A 12,943-nucleotide genomic window follows, 5' to 3' on the forward strand; every position below is an offset into this window, starting at 1 on the left:
AAAACTGACCTGTATTTCAAGCTGTAAAATGATGACAAAACAGAAAACTGGGTTTTTTGATATTCCAGAAATATATGATAAATTTCACCAAACTAAGCCTTTAAGAAACAGTACCTCTCAAGATCAGGAAAGATGAAAGATGTCCTTCCCTTTAAATTGAGCTGCTCTCCCAAAGTTTAATTAACAAAAGAAAGTGTTAACAAGATTTAACATGTAAACAAAGAATGACGCCAGCCTTCCTTAGAACACTTAAATGTGAAATTCTCTCTCAGAAAGCCTCCAGTTCTCAAAGTTTTCTCTTACCCCCTCTGATAAAGATCCCACATTTGCCACTCAATAAAAAGCTCAGTAAAATAATTTCAATTCTGCAAAGCGAACAGGGTCAAAATTACTCAAGACAAACGCATCTTCAGAGCCATCAAAGAAGTCATTTATACCATCAGGAAAGTCACAAAACCAAAACAAACAGCAAACCCATTGTAGAGAAAAACTCAGCTACTGTTCGGACAACACAGAATCTATTTCAGGCTGCATAAAACATAACAAGCAAAATAAATCCAAGGTACAAGCAAAATCCCACTGCCTCCTCTTTTGTTCCGGGCACAATGTAACAAGGGCAGCCTGTCTGGGGCTCTGCTCCTGCTGATACAGTATTGCTGCTTAAATCTCCCTCCTCAAGGTCACAGCCAATTTCAGCTCTGGAATAAAAGGCAGATAGTGGCAGCGATGGTTTGGGTTATCACTGGCAGAAAAGCAGAGTGTAAAAGTTTATGAGCTCATCAGGATTGTTGTACCATTACATCAGAGGCAATTATAAATGGCCAAGAGCAGGAGATGGGGAGCCAATCAGATCACAGATAGGATGTCAACCTAAGACCAACTGTCTCCTGGCTTTGACAGAAGGATTTTACCTCCATAATTCAAATCCCAAACCAAAGCAATCTGCACTTACTACTCCAATCACTCAGCTGTTTACCAGCACTTCCAGGGAGAAGCCCAGGCCACTGGGCCGACGGAGACTAAGACAGGAGACGACCTGGGCTGCCCAGGGTGAACCGAAGCCGGGCTCTAGCTGCTCCCAAGCAGGCCCCTGCCCTCCCTCGAGGTCCCCCCGAGCCCGAGGGGCCCCCTCCTTGAAAGCACAGATGGGGACCGGCCTAGAGGAAGGTAGGGAGGGCAGAGAGGAGCGGCAGGTGAGCAAAGAACTGTTCACTCAACTCCCGACCTCCGAGGGCTGCCTACACCCCTAACCTGAGCCCCCAACACCCCCTCACCCCGGGCCGGGCCCTTTTCCCGCACACCCGGCTCCGCACCCCTCTGAAGACCCCCCGGAGCTGGAAGGGACCCGGGGAGGAGGAGGAGGGGAGCAGACACCTCAAGGAAAGCCCCACACAAAGGCTGAAGGAGGGAAAGAGAGGAAGGCAGACGGGCAGCCATTTTAAGAGAGAAAGAGCGAGACAATGGCAGCTCCCCAGCAGTGGGGGCCCCAGACTGGGGGTAGCCCACGGCCGTGGCCCGCTCCCCGCCGCCGCCATCCACTCCCAGGACCCCCCCGCCCCACTCGCCACAGCCCCCCCTACCCCACCAGCCGTGTTACCTGCGGGGTCCGGGCGAGCGGCTGCCCCCCGCCGCCGCTGCTCCCAGGGCTCATGGGCGCGTGGTGGCTCCTTTGTTGGGCCCCTCCCGAGGCGGCCGCGGCCGCCGCCGCCGCAGCAGCAGCAGCCCCCCAGCACTGAGAGGCCATGTCCGCCGGGCCCTTGCCGGCGCCCCCGTCCTGGGGCCCGCCGCCGTAGTCGCCCCCGGGGTAGCCCTGGTAGCCCCGGGCCGAGCTGGGCGACGTGAGCAGTTGGTTGAGGGTGGGGGTGGCGGTGGGCTGGGGGGTTCCCCCTGCGGCCGCTGAGGGGCCGCCTCCCCCCATGGCCCCGAAGCGCTGCTGAGCGAAGGACGAAGACGACGAGGAGGCGGAGGCGCTGGAGGAGGGAGGCGGCTTGGAGCCGGCGGCCGCCGCCGCCGCCGCGCCGGAGCCCGGAGTGCCACCTCTCGGGGAGCTCAGCGCGTAGGCCTGGGGGGGCGGGGGGTAGGCGCTGCGGTTGGGGTAGTAGGAGTTGTACTGGTGGTTGGGGAAGCCGTGGTCGTGCGAGTTCTGCTGGGGCCCCGCGTAGGGCTCCAGGCCCCCGCCGCCGCCGCCGCTCTGCAGCGCTGCCAGGCCAGGGCTTTGTTGTCCGCCATGTTGTTGGTGGAAGACGGCGGCCGCGGCGGCGGCGACGGCAGACGGGCTCCGGCCGTAGGGTTGCCCGAAGCCGTAGGCTGGGGGCGGCAAGGCGGCCGCGGCTGAGTGAGGAGGCGCCCCCACCCCGTCGCTGCTGCCGCCGCCACCGCCGCCGGGCGGCTCCGTGAGGTTATTGTTCAGGGCGGGCCTAGGGCCCGCGTTCCCGTTCGAGTTCTTCAGGTCCGGCTCCGCGCCGGGCCCGCCGGCTCCGCCGCCGCCGCCACCCCCATTGCTCTCGGCCCCGTCCTGCAGCTCCTTTCCCAGTGGCTGCGGCGGCCCCACGGCGGGGCCCTCGCTTTCCTGCCCGGCGGCTGCCTTCATTTCCCCGCGCTCCGCCGCGACCGCCGCCGCCGCCTCGCCCCCCGCCTCCTCCCGCTGCTGCTGCTGCTGCTGCTCCGCTTTCTTCAGCTCCGAGGGCGGCGGCGGCGGATTGCCCAGGCTGCTGGCGGCGGCGGGGGCGACCTGCGCGGCCATGATCCCCGCTGTCTCGTCCGCGGAGAGACCCGGCCCTGTCTTCGTCTTCTCTCACCCCCCTCCCACCCCACCCCGCCCCGGGGCCGAGTCCCCCCGGGCTTCCCTCCCCACCCGCCCGGGCGGGCCTCGCGGGGCTCCGCGGCTTTTGCGCTGCGCTCGCTCGCTCGCTCGCTCGCTCGCTCCTCTCCCCCCCGCCCCGCCGGCTCAGGCTCCGGGCTGGCGGCGGCGGCGGAGGAGGAGGAGGCGGCGGCGGCGGCCGAGGCGCCGGCGGCTCAGCTGCTCCCGGCTCTGTAAGCTCGGGACCCGGCTCTCCCGGCTCATTCCCCCCCAAGCCCTTGCCTGGGAATGAGGGGGGCGGTGGAGGCTCCGCTCCCCAGGGCCTGGCCCCGCTGTGACTCTCCGCTTTCTGCTGCCGGAGAAAGGAGGGAGGGAGGGAGGGGAGGGAGGGAGGCGAGGGGGAGGGGGCGGGGAGGGAGGGAGGGAGCGGGGGGAGGGGGACCCGGGACGGGCGGGCTGGAGGGCGCGCGGCAGCAGCCCGGGCGCCGGCAGGCAGAGTCGGAGCGTGGGCCGGGCCGGGCGCCCTGCCTCCCCTCCCCGGCCGCGGCGCCGGGCCGAGGCTGCTGCGCGGCGGCGAGCGGGCGAGCGGGCGGGCGGCCGGACTGAGCGGCTAGAGCGCCCCACTCTCCTCCGAGTCCCCCTCACTCCGACACGAGGCTCAGCACTGCCATTTTACCCAGCGCCGTCGCGGCCGCCTGGCAAACCCGGAACGGAGCGCGGAGCGGGGCGCAGGCCGTGGAACGGACTCGCTCCCTTCCCCTCACAAAGGAGGAGGGGAGAGAACCAGCCGCGGCGGCGGCGGCGGCGGCGGCAAGCGCTCTGCCGCTCTCGCTCGGCAGCGCCGCCGCCGAAGGCTTCGGGGAAAACCCGGCCCGGAGCTCGCGCCTCTCCGGAGCCTGCGCGCCGCCTCCCTCCTGGCCTCCCTATCCAGGTCGGTCCCCTTCGCGCCGCGGGCAGCGTGAACTTTACTCGCGGCTGCAAAATTGGCCTGAGCCCGAGACCGCGGCCGCCTCGGCCCAGGCCTGACCCCCCCTGGCAGCGGGCCTGGTCTCTTGGCCGCTACTTAGCATCTCCGCGGCACTTTTCCTTCTTCAAAGCCTTTTGCAGACCTGCTCCAAAGACCCAGCTGAGCTTTACGTTGTATCCTCTTTGCAAGCTGCATGGAATGACAGATCATTGTTTCAGACTTTCCGTTTTCCCACTCTCTGCCCTCATTAGCCGGTCCTCACAGGCCCTGGGGGCACGAAGTTCCTGATCCCCATTTTACAGACTCATAAGATAGCGAAGGGGACCGGCCTATCACTTAGTCTATCACTTACAAAGACAAGGGCAGTGGAGGGTGACTTTAAAAAGTAGCAGAGTCCCCAGTGCTGCCCCTGTCTACTTAGCGTTAGAAATAATAGTAATAAAAAGAAAAGTGGTGCCATATACAACAGTGGGATCAGAACATCAGAATGGGTTTGAGATTCAAGCTGGTCATCTCAACCGATATAAAATGGTCACCCCTGAAGATATTTTGGGGACATATGACCGCCTTCTTGGAGGAAGACACAAGCCCCACCTTTGCCCACAATGACCAAGGTCCCGTCTCCAAAGACAGTACCTGTAAGACTGTAACAGACCACAGAAGAGACTCCAGGGACTGGTGGAACCTGAGTGTTCAAAGGAACCTCTGCCGAAGAGGGATGACCAAGTAGAGGGAACCGTTTTCTCCTTAAAAAGAGAGAAAAGGTGCAGTCTAACACCTCACTCAGAAAACAGATGCAGCCTAAATTTGTTTTTCTATCCTTCATTGTAAGGAATCATTAAAGTTTACTGTTACATTCTAAGAGATGCTGAATGGGAGATGCTGAGTGAACTGGAGGTATACACAGAAAATTCTAGATTCACAGGCTCCACCACATCTCAGCAGCAGCCTTGTCCTCTGACTGACTTAGAATGCTCTGACATGACAGGCTACACAGGCCAGAAGGGATACCGGCTTCTCACGAAGCCCAGGGCTGCCTTGAGAGATGCTAGGTCAGCTAGTCATTAGACACCAGGGTTTCATCCCCACTTAAATATTGTAAATAGATGCTTCATGGCCACAGAACCATTACCTTAGAATTTCCAGATTCCGCAGGCCCCTGGAGGTTTTTTGGCTGTGCCACTCACTGGCCACTGAATAATTCCCCAAACCTGAACTCATTCTTAACCCCCAGAAAACCTAATATCATCTTAAACTAAAAAGGCACAAACTTCTTAAGACTCTAAGAGTGGTGTTTTCTTCGCCTCAAGCCAAGAACCAAACCAGCCTACCAGAAACTGACTGACTGGAATGGACCAGTGCCCTCCTTTCATTCATAGTCCTCAGGGGCAACAACTCTCCTGGTGCATCAGGTCCTAGAAACCAAATTATAGGCTGCCTCAGAAATGGAGCTTGGCTATTTAATCAACTGCCTCTGAGCTGGCAAACAGTCCTGAGTCCTGCACACAAATGAAGAATTTTTTACATGCAATTACCCTGCCATTTCCTCAGAGCTGGAGTGTAATGAGAAACCTGGAGCCCAGTGAAAATCTGGAAGCCAGAATGAATTTGCCTCCAGAGGAAGCCCTCATCTCCCTTCTTCAATGGCTGTGAAATTTGGAAAATGCCAAAATCCCTTTCTGACACGTGGGCACGCTGTTTTGAAAACAGCCACCATCTTTATCTAGCAATAAAGTGCACAAAAATCTATCTACTTGGGTTGAAGGAGGTAATTTAGGATTTCCCCTTTCCCACCTTTTTTTTTTTCTTTTTTTTAATTTCAAATCCTTTAGGATCCACTTCCACGGCTACCTCTAGAGCCCACATCACTGTCCCAGGGACAGCCGAGTGGACGGGAACTTTCTTAGAAACTGGCCCATTAGCTTTCCCGAGGGGCAATGGCAGCGGGAAAGGGGGGGAGGGGAGGAGCTGGGCACGTGGCTGGCCCGAGCTCCAAGACCCTGGTTTGGGACTGTGGGTCCTCCAGTTGGTGGAGTTTTCTCCCCCACGGTCCCTGCCTTTTAACCCCACACCCTGGCAGCTCAGGAATCCCGGCGCAGATTGGAGAACTAGGACTAGGACAGCGCTACCCGCACGAAAGCTCCAGTGCCACCAACAGCCTGATGGCAAATATGGACTGAATCGTTGACATGGAAACCGGACTAAAGTCTCGCTGGCTCCCTCACGAGAGAGTTCTTATCGCCGTCCCCGACCGCACGGCACTTGGCAAACGTGGACTGGATCTCCGGCCCGGAGGATAAGGCGGAGTTTTCTGCGCGCAGCATTAACTCCCGCTGCTGCCGCAGCCAGGGAAGGGGGCAGGGCTGCCAGGACAAACCGACTGAAAATGGCAGAGGATGTGCTCTCATTTAATCTGGCTGCACGGTGTGCATGGATTGGGCCTGAGAGTAAGGGAGCAACCTATTAAAATCCACGCAGTCAACTGCAAAATGTGGAACCCAGGCCTGGAGGGTTTGCTAAGAGATGGTAGCGTTTGCAAGGTGGACCGCCTTTCCTTTCTGGCTATTTGCTTCCCCTAAGTGTCCGAAATACAAAATTCAATAAACAAAAGATTGGGCCCGGCTCTTTCTTTTCTACAATTTTTTTTTTTTTTAAGGAAAACGTTTAAGTCCAGGGACCCAAGTGAGGGTTTGTCTAGGTTCTGAACTAAGACCCGGGGAAATCGGATGGAGCGCCGGGTGGTGGCCCTGCACGCGTCTCCGTCGCGGCGAAGCAAGCAGACACCCAGCAGAGCTCTCCCGAGTGAGAACTGGAGCTGCGAGTTTGAGCAAAAGGGCAACTATGTCAGTTGACGGAAGCCAGAAGCAGAGCTCAAAGCCTGGCGTGGATTTCCGTCTGGAGCGGTCTGTTTCTTAAAGTTTGTAACTCCGTGTTCCGAAACAGCCCCAGTGGAGGCTTTGGGAGCAGTGTGAAAGTCTAGCACTACCATCTGACAGCGAGCTGCAAAACTTTGGGCTGCATATTAAGCGAGGAAAGTGGATTGAAGCAAGAGTCAAGGCAATTCATTATATTGCCGGCTTCCAGGCGGGAGCTGTAAGATACGAACTGGATCGCCACCGAGAAAAATGGAACGGAGTCCGAGTGGCGCTCTCAACAGACCCTGGTAAAATTGCCCTTGCCCAGCACCTAGAATTCCAGAGGAGCAAGTCCAGAGGTATCAAGCATGGTGGTGGCTCAACAACTGCTTGTCTCGATCCTTTTGCCATTCATTTTAAACTTTAAAATAAACAACTTGAAGGAATTTATCTTTCACAATAAGAAAGAACACATTTGGAGAAATGTTAATTTCTGAATGAGTCTTTTTTTTTTCACCAGAAGAGGAGCCCTGCAAAGAAAACAAAAAACAAAAAACCTTAAGTATAAGTCAACTTGCTTTTTTTGTACCACTATAAAAAAGAATTAGCCTCACCATCACCTACCCCAAAACTGAAATGTAAAATAAAATAAAGGTCCAGGCTGATCTGGATTGTGGTAGATTTCAAACAAAGCAAGGACTCAGAGTCAATCTAACATGAGGAGAAAGGCACCAATTCTCTCACACTAATATATTCATTCTCCTTATCCACCTGTCTCATTGGTGAGCTTGCTGACGATTCTTTTGCAGAAGATAGTGCAAAAGTATTAATACTAATTTAAGACAAACCATTGCAGACTGGAGTTTTATAAAACTACTAAGCATATCAGGAATTTGGGCATTTCTGCTGAGCCTCCTTGAAGGTTGACACAGAAACAGTGCATATACGAAAAACCTACTTACAAAGAAGTTTGAAAGCCACTTTATAGTCCATCAGAAGACACAGGACAGTTTTGTATTTAGCACTTACTACACAAAGCTGTTTTTAGATTTGGAGAACTAAAAACACACTAACTAACAACACACTCACAACACTACCAAAGAAAGATAAGGTCACCAGTTTTAATACTGAAGGCATTGCTCAGGAACAGGAAAAGTCTGTTTTCTTTGACTTCCCATATTAAACCAATACAGGGTGCTTTTGTTCTGCTTTATTCTTTAAAAACCAGTCTAGAACAGTTCACACATGTAAAATGATTGTAAGGGAAATTTTTGAAAGTTGAGAATGAAGAAGAATATCAGAAAGAAAATCAAATATTCTAGGTGGGTATTTATTTCAACCCTGATTGCACAGAGCTTTCTTACACTGCCATTTTACTGAGATAGGAGGAAAAAAAAGTCAGAGAGTGGGGAAGTTTCTCATAGCAACTCTGGAATGGATCTGGAATGGAGTCTTTTGCTCCAACACAAATCTGTAGAAGAGAGGTGGAAAGTAAAGGAAAAACCCAGTGAGCACGGACAAAATGGAATGAGGCAGGGCATACAGTCCTTTGAAACATGAAGGGGGGCTAAAGCAGCAAGTGTGCAACTCAGCCACCTCAAGAGAATACTCGAGCATGATCATCCCAGGCTTTTTATGTAAGCATCAGGGAAAAGCCAAAGGAACTTACAAGGCAGAAGGCAGGAAGTGAATGGCCTTTAAGGGAAAGCATTCCAACTAGCTTTAAGAGAGTGTAAATCCATCTATCCCTACGGAAAAATGGCTTCTTCCAAAGATGAGAGTGGACCGATTGAGAAGGTCTGCTGTGGAGTATTGTAGTAGCAGTGGTGTGGTACTCCAGTGAAATGCAGAACTTACCAGTGACACCAAGGGAAAGCTGCCAGGAAAAATTACAGTCAGTTTTGGCACTTTTCCAAATTATCACTTTCTGCCCTGAAATTTAACAACATTGAAATGAAGCTACAGAGGGGCTGGGGGTGGAAACGAGTAGGTTGGTTCCAATTGGCTCTGGTATGAGTGTGTTGTTGTTCTTCCAGTCTTGCTGTAGAGAGAACAGGAGACAAAAAGTAAAACAACCTGACACACTGCATCAAGCCTACCCAAAAGGCCATTTAAAAACTGAAATAATCACACACACACACACACACACACACACACACACTCACGCACGCACGCTCCTCTCCACCACAATGTATTTTGTTTAATAGAATCCATCCACAAACTCTGTTCAAGCAAAAGAATACATTATATCACACAACATTAGGTATGATTTTTGCCCCAGACACCGAGATCATGATATAAAATACCCATTTTTTAATGTGAGGTCACTTTTGACCTCAGAACAAAGTCCAAGAACTCATTTAAGTATTTTTTCCCCCAGGCAATGACAGTTAACTAAAAATATGGCAGTCTGCTCTACAAAACTTGGGAGTTCATGACTGATGTTGTTCTGCTTTAGTCCAGCTAAAGTTGGAAGTCCAACGTAGCTAGAAAAGAAGGATTCTAGTCGACTCTCACGTACTCTGGTTTTTTATGACTACAGCTGTGTTTTCAAGATGAAAACATAGGAGAACTCAGACACTACATAACCTTCCTAAGATATTCTCTAGGACTTCCCTAGTGGTGCAGTGGATAAGAATCCACCTGCCAGTGCAAGTCCATGGATATTCCACAAGCCACAGAGCAACTAAGCCCATGTCCCACAATTACTGAGCCCGTGTCCTGCAACTGCTGAAGCCCCTGGGCCTGGAGCCTGTGCTCAGCCACAAGAAAAGCCACCGAGATGAGAAGCCCATGCACTGCACCAAAGAGTAACCCCTGCTTGCCACAACTAGAGAAAGTCCATGTGCGGCAATGAAGACCCAGCGCAACCAAAAATAAATAAGTAAATACATACAATTATTTTTTAAAGAAAGATATTTTCTAGGAAGACGCTTAGAGAGCTAAGGAGGTCACAACCTGATTGGCTACTGAAATTTTTAGTAATCCATTATGAGCACAAGTGGTAACTATTACAGGGAGTTTAGGTAGAAACCATTTCATAAACTTCACCAAGGACACACAGTCTATACAATGAATATTCACCTTTCATGATGAAGCAACTTCACTCTATGTGCTTGCCCTTCTTCAGCAATCCTTGAGTTGCATGTGCTGTTCTGACCCAATTTCCACCCAAAAGGGTCTTCTATTTAGGCTCCAAATTCCTGTAAGTGTTTTATTTTTTCAACTAGAAATTAATATTATGACTATTGCCAATAATGTCAGTATAAAACCATATTTTAAACCACACTAAGTAACTTGTTCCTTGCTTTAACTGTCTCCTAGAATACTTATTTATGCTATCGTTGGCAGGAGACATTTCTGAAGTCCCACAATAAAATTCAGAGGAGAGCCCTGCCGTAGCAATGGTGCTAGGACTAAAGCAATAGCAAACAAGCAAACATGGTGAGCCATAACTGTTCACTGACATCACTTTTTAACTGCCTGTGAGTGATCTGCTAATTGGATATGAATTAGTTTAGTAAATACTTCACCACTGTATACACTGTACTATCTAACCTAGTCTTTCCCTGTATAAACATATATATACACAAATCCTGATCAGGACTAGGGTTATATCAAATACATTCTACACTGCCATTTCCCAAACTACTTGAAACAGAACAAAAACATGGATAAGAAGGAATTTACAGGAATGAGGTACTACAAAGACAACAAAAACTTTCTTAGAAGTGTAATTCTTAGGAGTGATTGGGGGTGGAAAGGGAAGACAAAAAGTTAAAGGAGAACAAACTACCTAATAATCAAGGCAAAGAGCCTACCTACAGTTTGAGAGTATCTCGTCATTGGAGTTAAAGGTCCAGACTTTCATTCTGTCAGATTTCCAAAAGGCTGTATCCATTTATAGACAGCAATGATCAAGATTTCAGACTCACAAAATCTAATCATGTGGACTATGTACACTCTGAAGCATCAGGGCACAGGTTTTCCATGAGTCAAATGACTGTCTTTTCACTGTGATGCTTTGAAACCAGTCTGGAAGTTTCCACTTTTTTTATTTTGGATGCCAATCCTCTCATTCAGTTTACAGTAAGTGGAAGGTTCTCTGACAGTTACCCTGCTGTGATGTACAACACTGTAATATACACTACTTTTGTTCATCCCGTAAACACCGTGTAGGATGATCTCTAACAGGAAAGATATTATCTACCTCCAAAACAGTATATACCTTTTTCCTTCAAAATTTATGAGTTTCTAACACTCAGAGCAAAATCCCTCATTTTGCAAGAATGTTGATGAATAAAGAGAAACAGGGAAAAACTTAAGACATGGTTATTCCCATTCTGTGGGGCCTTAAAGAGACTTTGGTGAGTACAAAGAAAATAGTGGATTTTAAAAGTACTTTGAGATCACTGGCCTAATTATCAAAGATATTAATATTACTAATGCTCTTACACTCAGGTTATATTTTAGTCATTTTTCCCCCAGAGGAGAAGAGAATGGAGATAATTCCTCTCCTCCTGCTCCTCCTCTGCTTCTGTCTTTCTGTTTCAGGGTCACATAGACTCTCACAATGGGCAATTGTACTTGGACTAAACGGCACAAAAATGTCCACAAGGCGCAATCTATGCCACACTGGCTGCACTCAGAGCTCAGGCTCCTGTACGTCACAGTGCTTATGCCTGTGATTCCTGTATAGATTGGAGTCCAGTCCTCCTAAGGCAGGTATGTGGAATTATGAGATATTTGTTTTACCTATTTGGCTGACTCTGGGTTTAGAATGGTCTTTGGCCTTTAACAAGAGAAACAACTGTCCACCAAAATGAATGGCTAAGATGCACCAAACCAAATAATGTCCTTAATTGGCCAGAGGAGAAAGGAAAGAACAGGTCGACTTAGAGTCCACCCCAGGGTAACTCTTCACCAGAACCCTGGTGCTAGATGAGGAAACAGGATGCAGACTTCCAACCTTTTGATCCTTGCTACTGAAGAGAAGAATTTGGTCATTAAGATCAATGTTTAGGGGGTTTTTCAAAATTAGTGACCTGGGAAATCCCCAGCCAGCAGCTAGCACTTCCTCACTCCATGAACACGTGACTGTCCCTTCCAGGGGGCTGGTGTTTCTAGTTCAGCCTTTCTGAGCCCCTCATGCAACAGTGACACAAAGCAGAACAGTTAACAGAAGAAATCCTAAATATTCAAAGCTGCACTGAAGAGGCAGAACCCCTTGTTTCCTTCTCCAAATTTGAAACTATGTTTTCAACATAATTCTCCATAAAACAAAAATTTTAATTTGTTTTTGACATCTCCAAAACCAGTTTTCTATTACAGCATTTACAAAAATTAGAGTGCTGTTTACCTTAAACTCTAAACATTTACCAGCTGACACCATTAGAGTCTTCTATAATTGAAAAAACAGAGAAGGAAACATATTTTTAAGTCTACATACTGCTTAGGTCTTCATATAGGTAATGCTGAGTACACAGTGATAGTAGGTGTTGGCAAGAGGCTAAATTTACAAAAAAAAAAAAAAAAAGAAGAATTATTTATCACTAAGAAATGAATTTCGCTAATGCTTCATACCAGGAACTTTCCAGTGACAATTAGTATCTGCTACATATTCTTCCAAAAACCAGGAAAATCCAGGAGATAAAGTCAGCCTAAAAGTCAAAAGAATATAAAAACAAAAGAAAGCAAATTCACTGGGCAGCCTCCTCCTGCTGCTGCTGCTAAGTCACTTCAGTCATGTCCGACTCTGTGTGACCCCATAGACGGCAGCCCACCAGGCTCCCCCCATCCTTGGGATTCTCCAGGCAAGAACACTGAAGTGGGTTGCCATTTCCTTCTCCAATGCATGAAAGTGAAGAGTGAAAGTGAAGTTGCTCAGTTGTGCTGTGTGATTATGCTGTTGTTCAGTCGCCCAGTCGTGTCCGACTCTTAGCGACCCCATGGACTGCAGGGATTTTCCAGGCAAGAGTACTGTGGCCATTGCCTTCTCCGAGCCTCCTACTACTAACAATCAGATAGTAGCCCAAGTATAACATGGGAGAACAAGGCACCCGGGTGCTCACCTAATACTGTAGTCCATGGACCTCCCAGATCAGAGTACTACAAGAGGGAGAAGCAGCAGTCCTCACTCTGGCCCAAGTTGTGCGCCTGTGATGTCATGTCATTTGCAAGAATCCCTCTTCCATAGGGAGCTACTAAGAAGCAGCTCTGCTCTAAACCAGGATTTCCCGAATTGCCTCTCTCTGTAGGCTTCCCTGAGGACCAGGCATTAGAAGAACTTGCTTGCTGTACCTGTAAAGGAAAAGGAAAACA

The 12,943-nt window shown here is 50.1% G+C and overlaps 1 protein-coding gene and 1 long non-coding RNA gene across 7 annotated transcripts in view; both read right to left on the reverse strand.

The window, feature by feature from the left end:
• Positions 1–3,506, reverse strand: part of ARID1A (AT-rich interaction domain 1A) — an 85,324-nt gene extending 81,818 nt beyond the window's left edge. For all 6 annotated transcript variants that reach the window (XM_027965463.3, XM_027965460.3, XM_042244479.2 and 3 more), the window contains exon 1: positions 1,598–3,506. In XM_027965463.3, the coding sequence (XP_027821264.2) occupies positions 1,598–2,743 (1,146 nt within the window). In that variant the 5' untranslated portion in view covers positions 2,744–3,506. The remainder of the gene's footprint in view (positions 1–1,597) is intronic.
• Positions 3,507–6,392: 2,886 nt separating this feature from the next.
• Positions 6,393–9,825, reverse strand: LOC132659242 (uncharacterized). The gene is made up of 3 exons (XR_009599450.1): positions 9,707–9,825; positions 8,480–8,663; positions 6,393–7,152 (listed from the first exon to the last, which is right to left on the reverse strand). It is a non-coding gene; the product is annotated as an uncharacterized LOC132659242 (long non-coding RNA).
• Between the last annotated feature and the right edge of the window lie 3,118 nt (positions 9,826–12,943).

This window comes from Ovis aries, chromosome 2, assembly GCF_016772045.2.
Source record: "Ovis aries strain OAR_USU_Benz2616 breed Rambouillet chromosome 2, ARS-UI_Ramb_v3.0, whole genome shotgun sequence".
In the NCBI taxonomy this organism is placed as follows: Eukaryota; Metazoa; Chordata; class Mammalia; order Artiodactyla; family Bovidae; genus Ovis; species Ovis aries.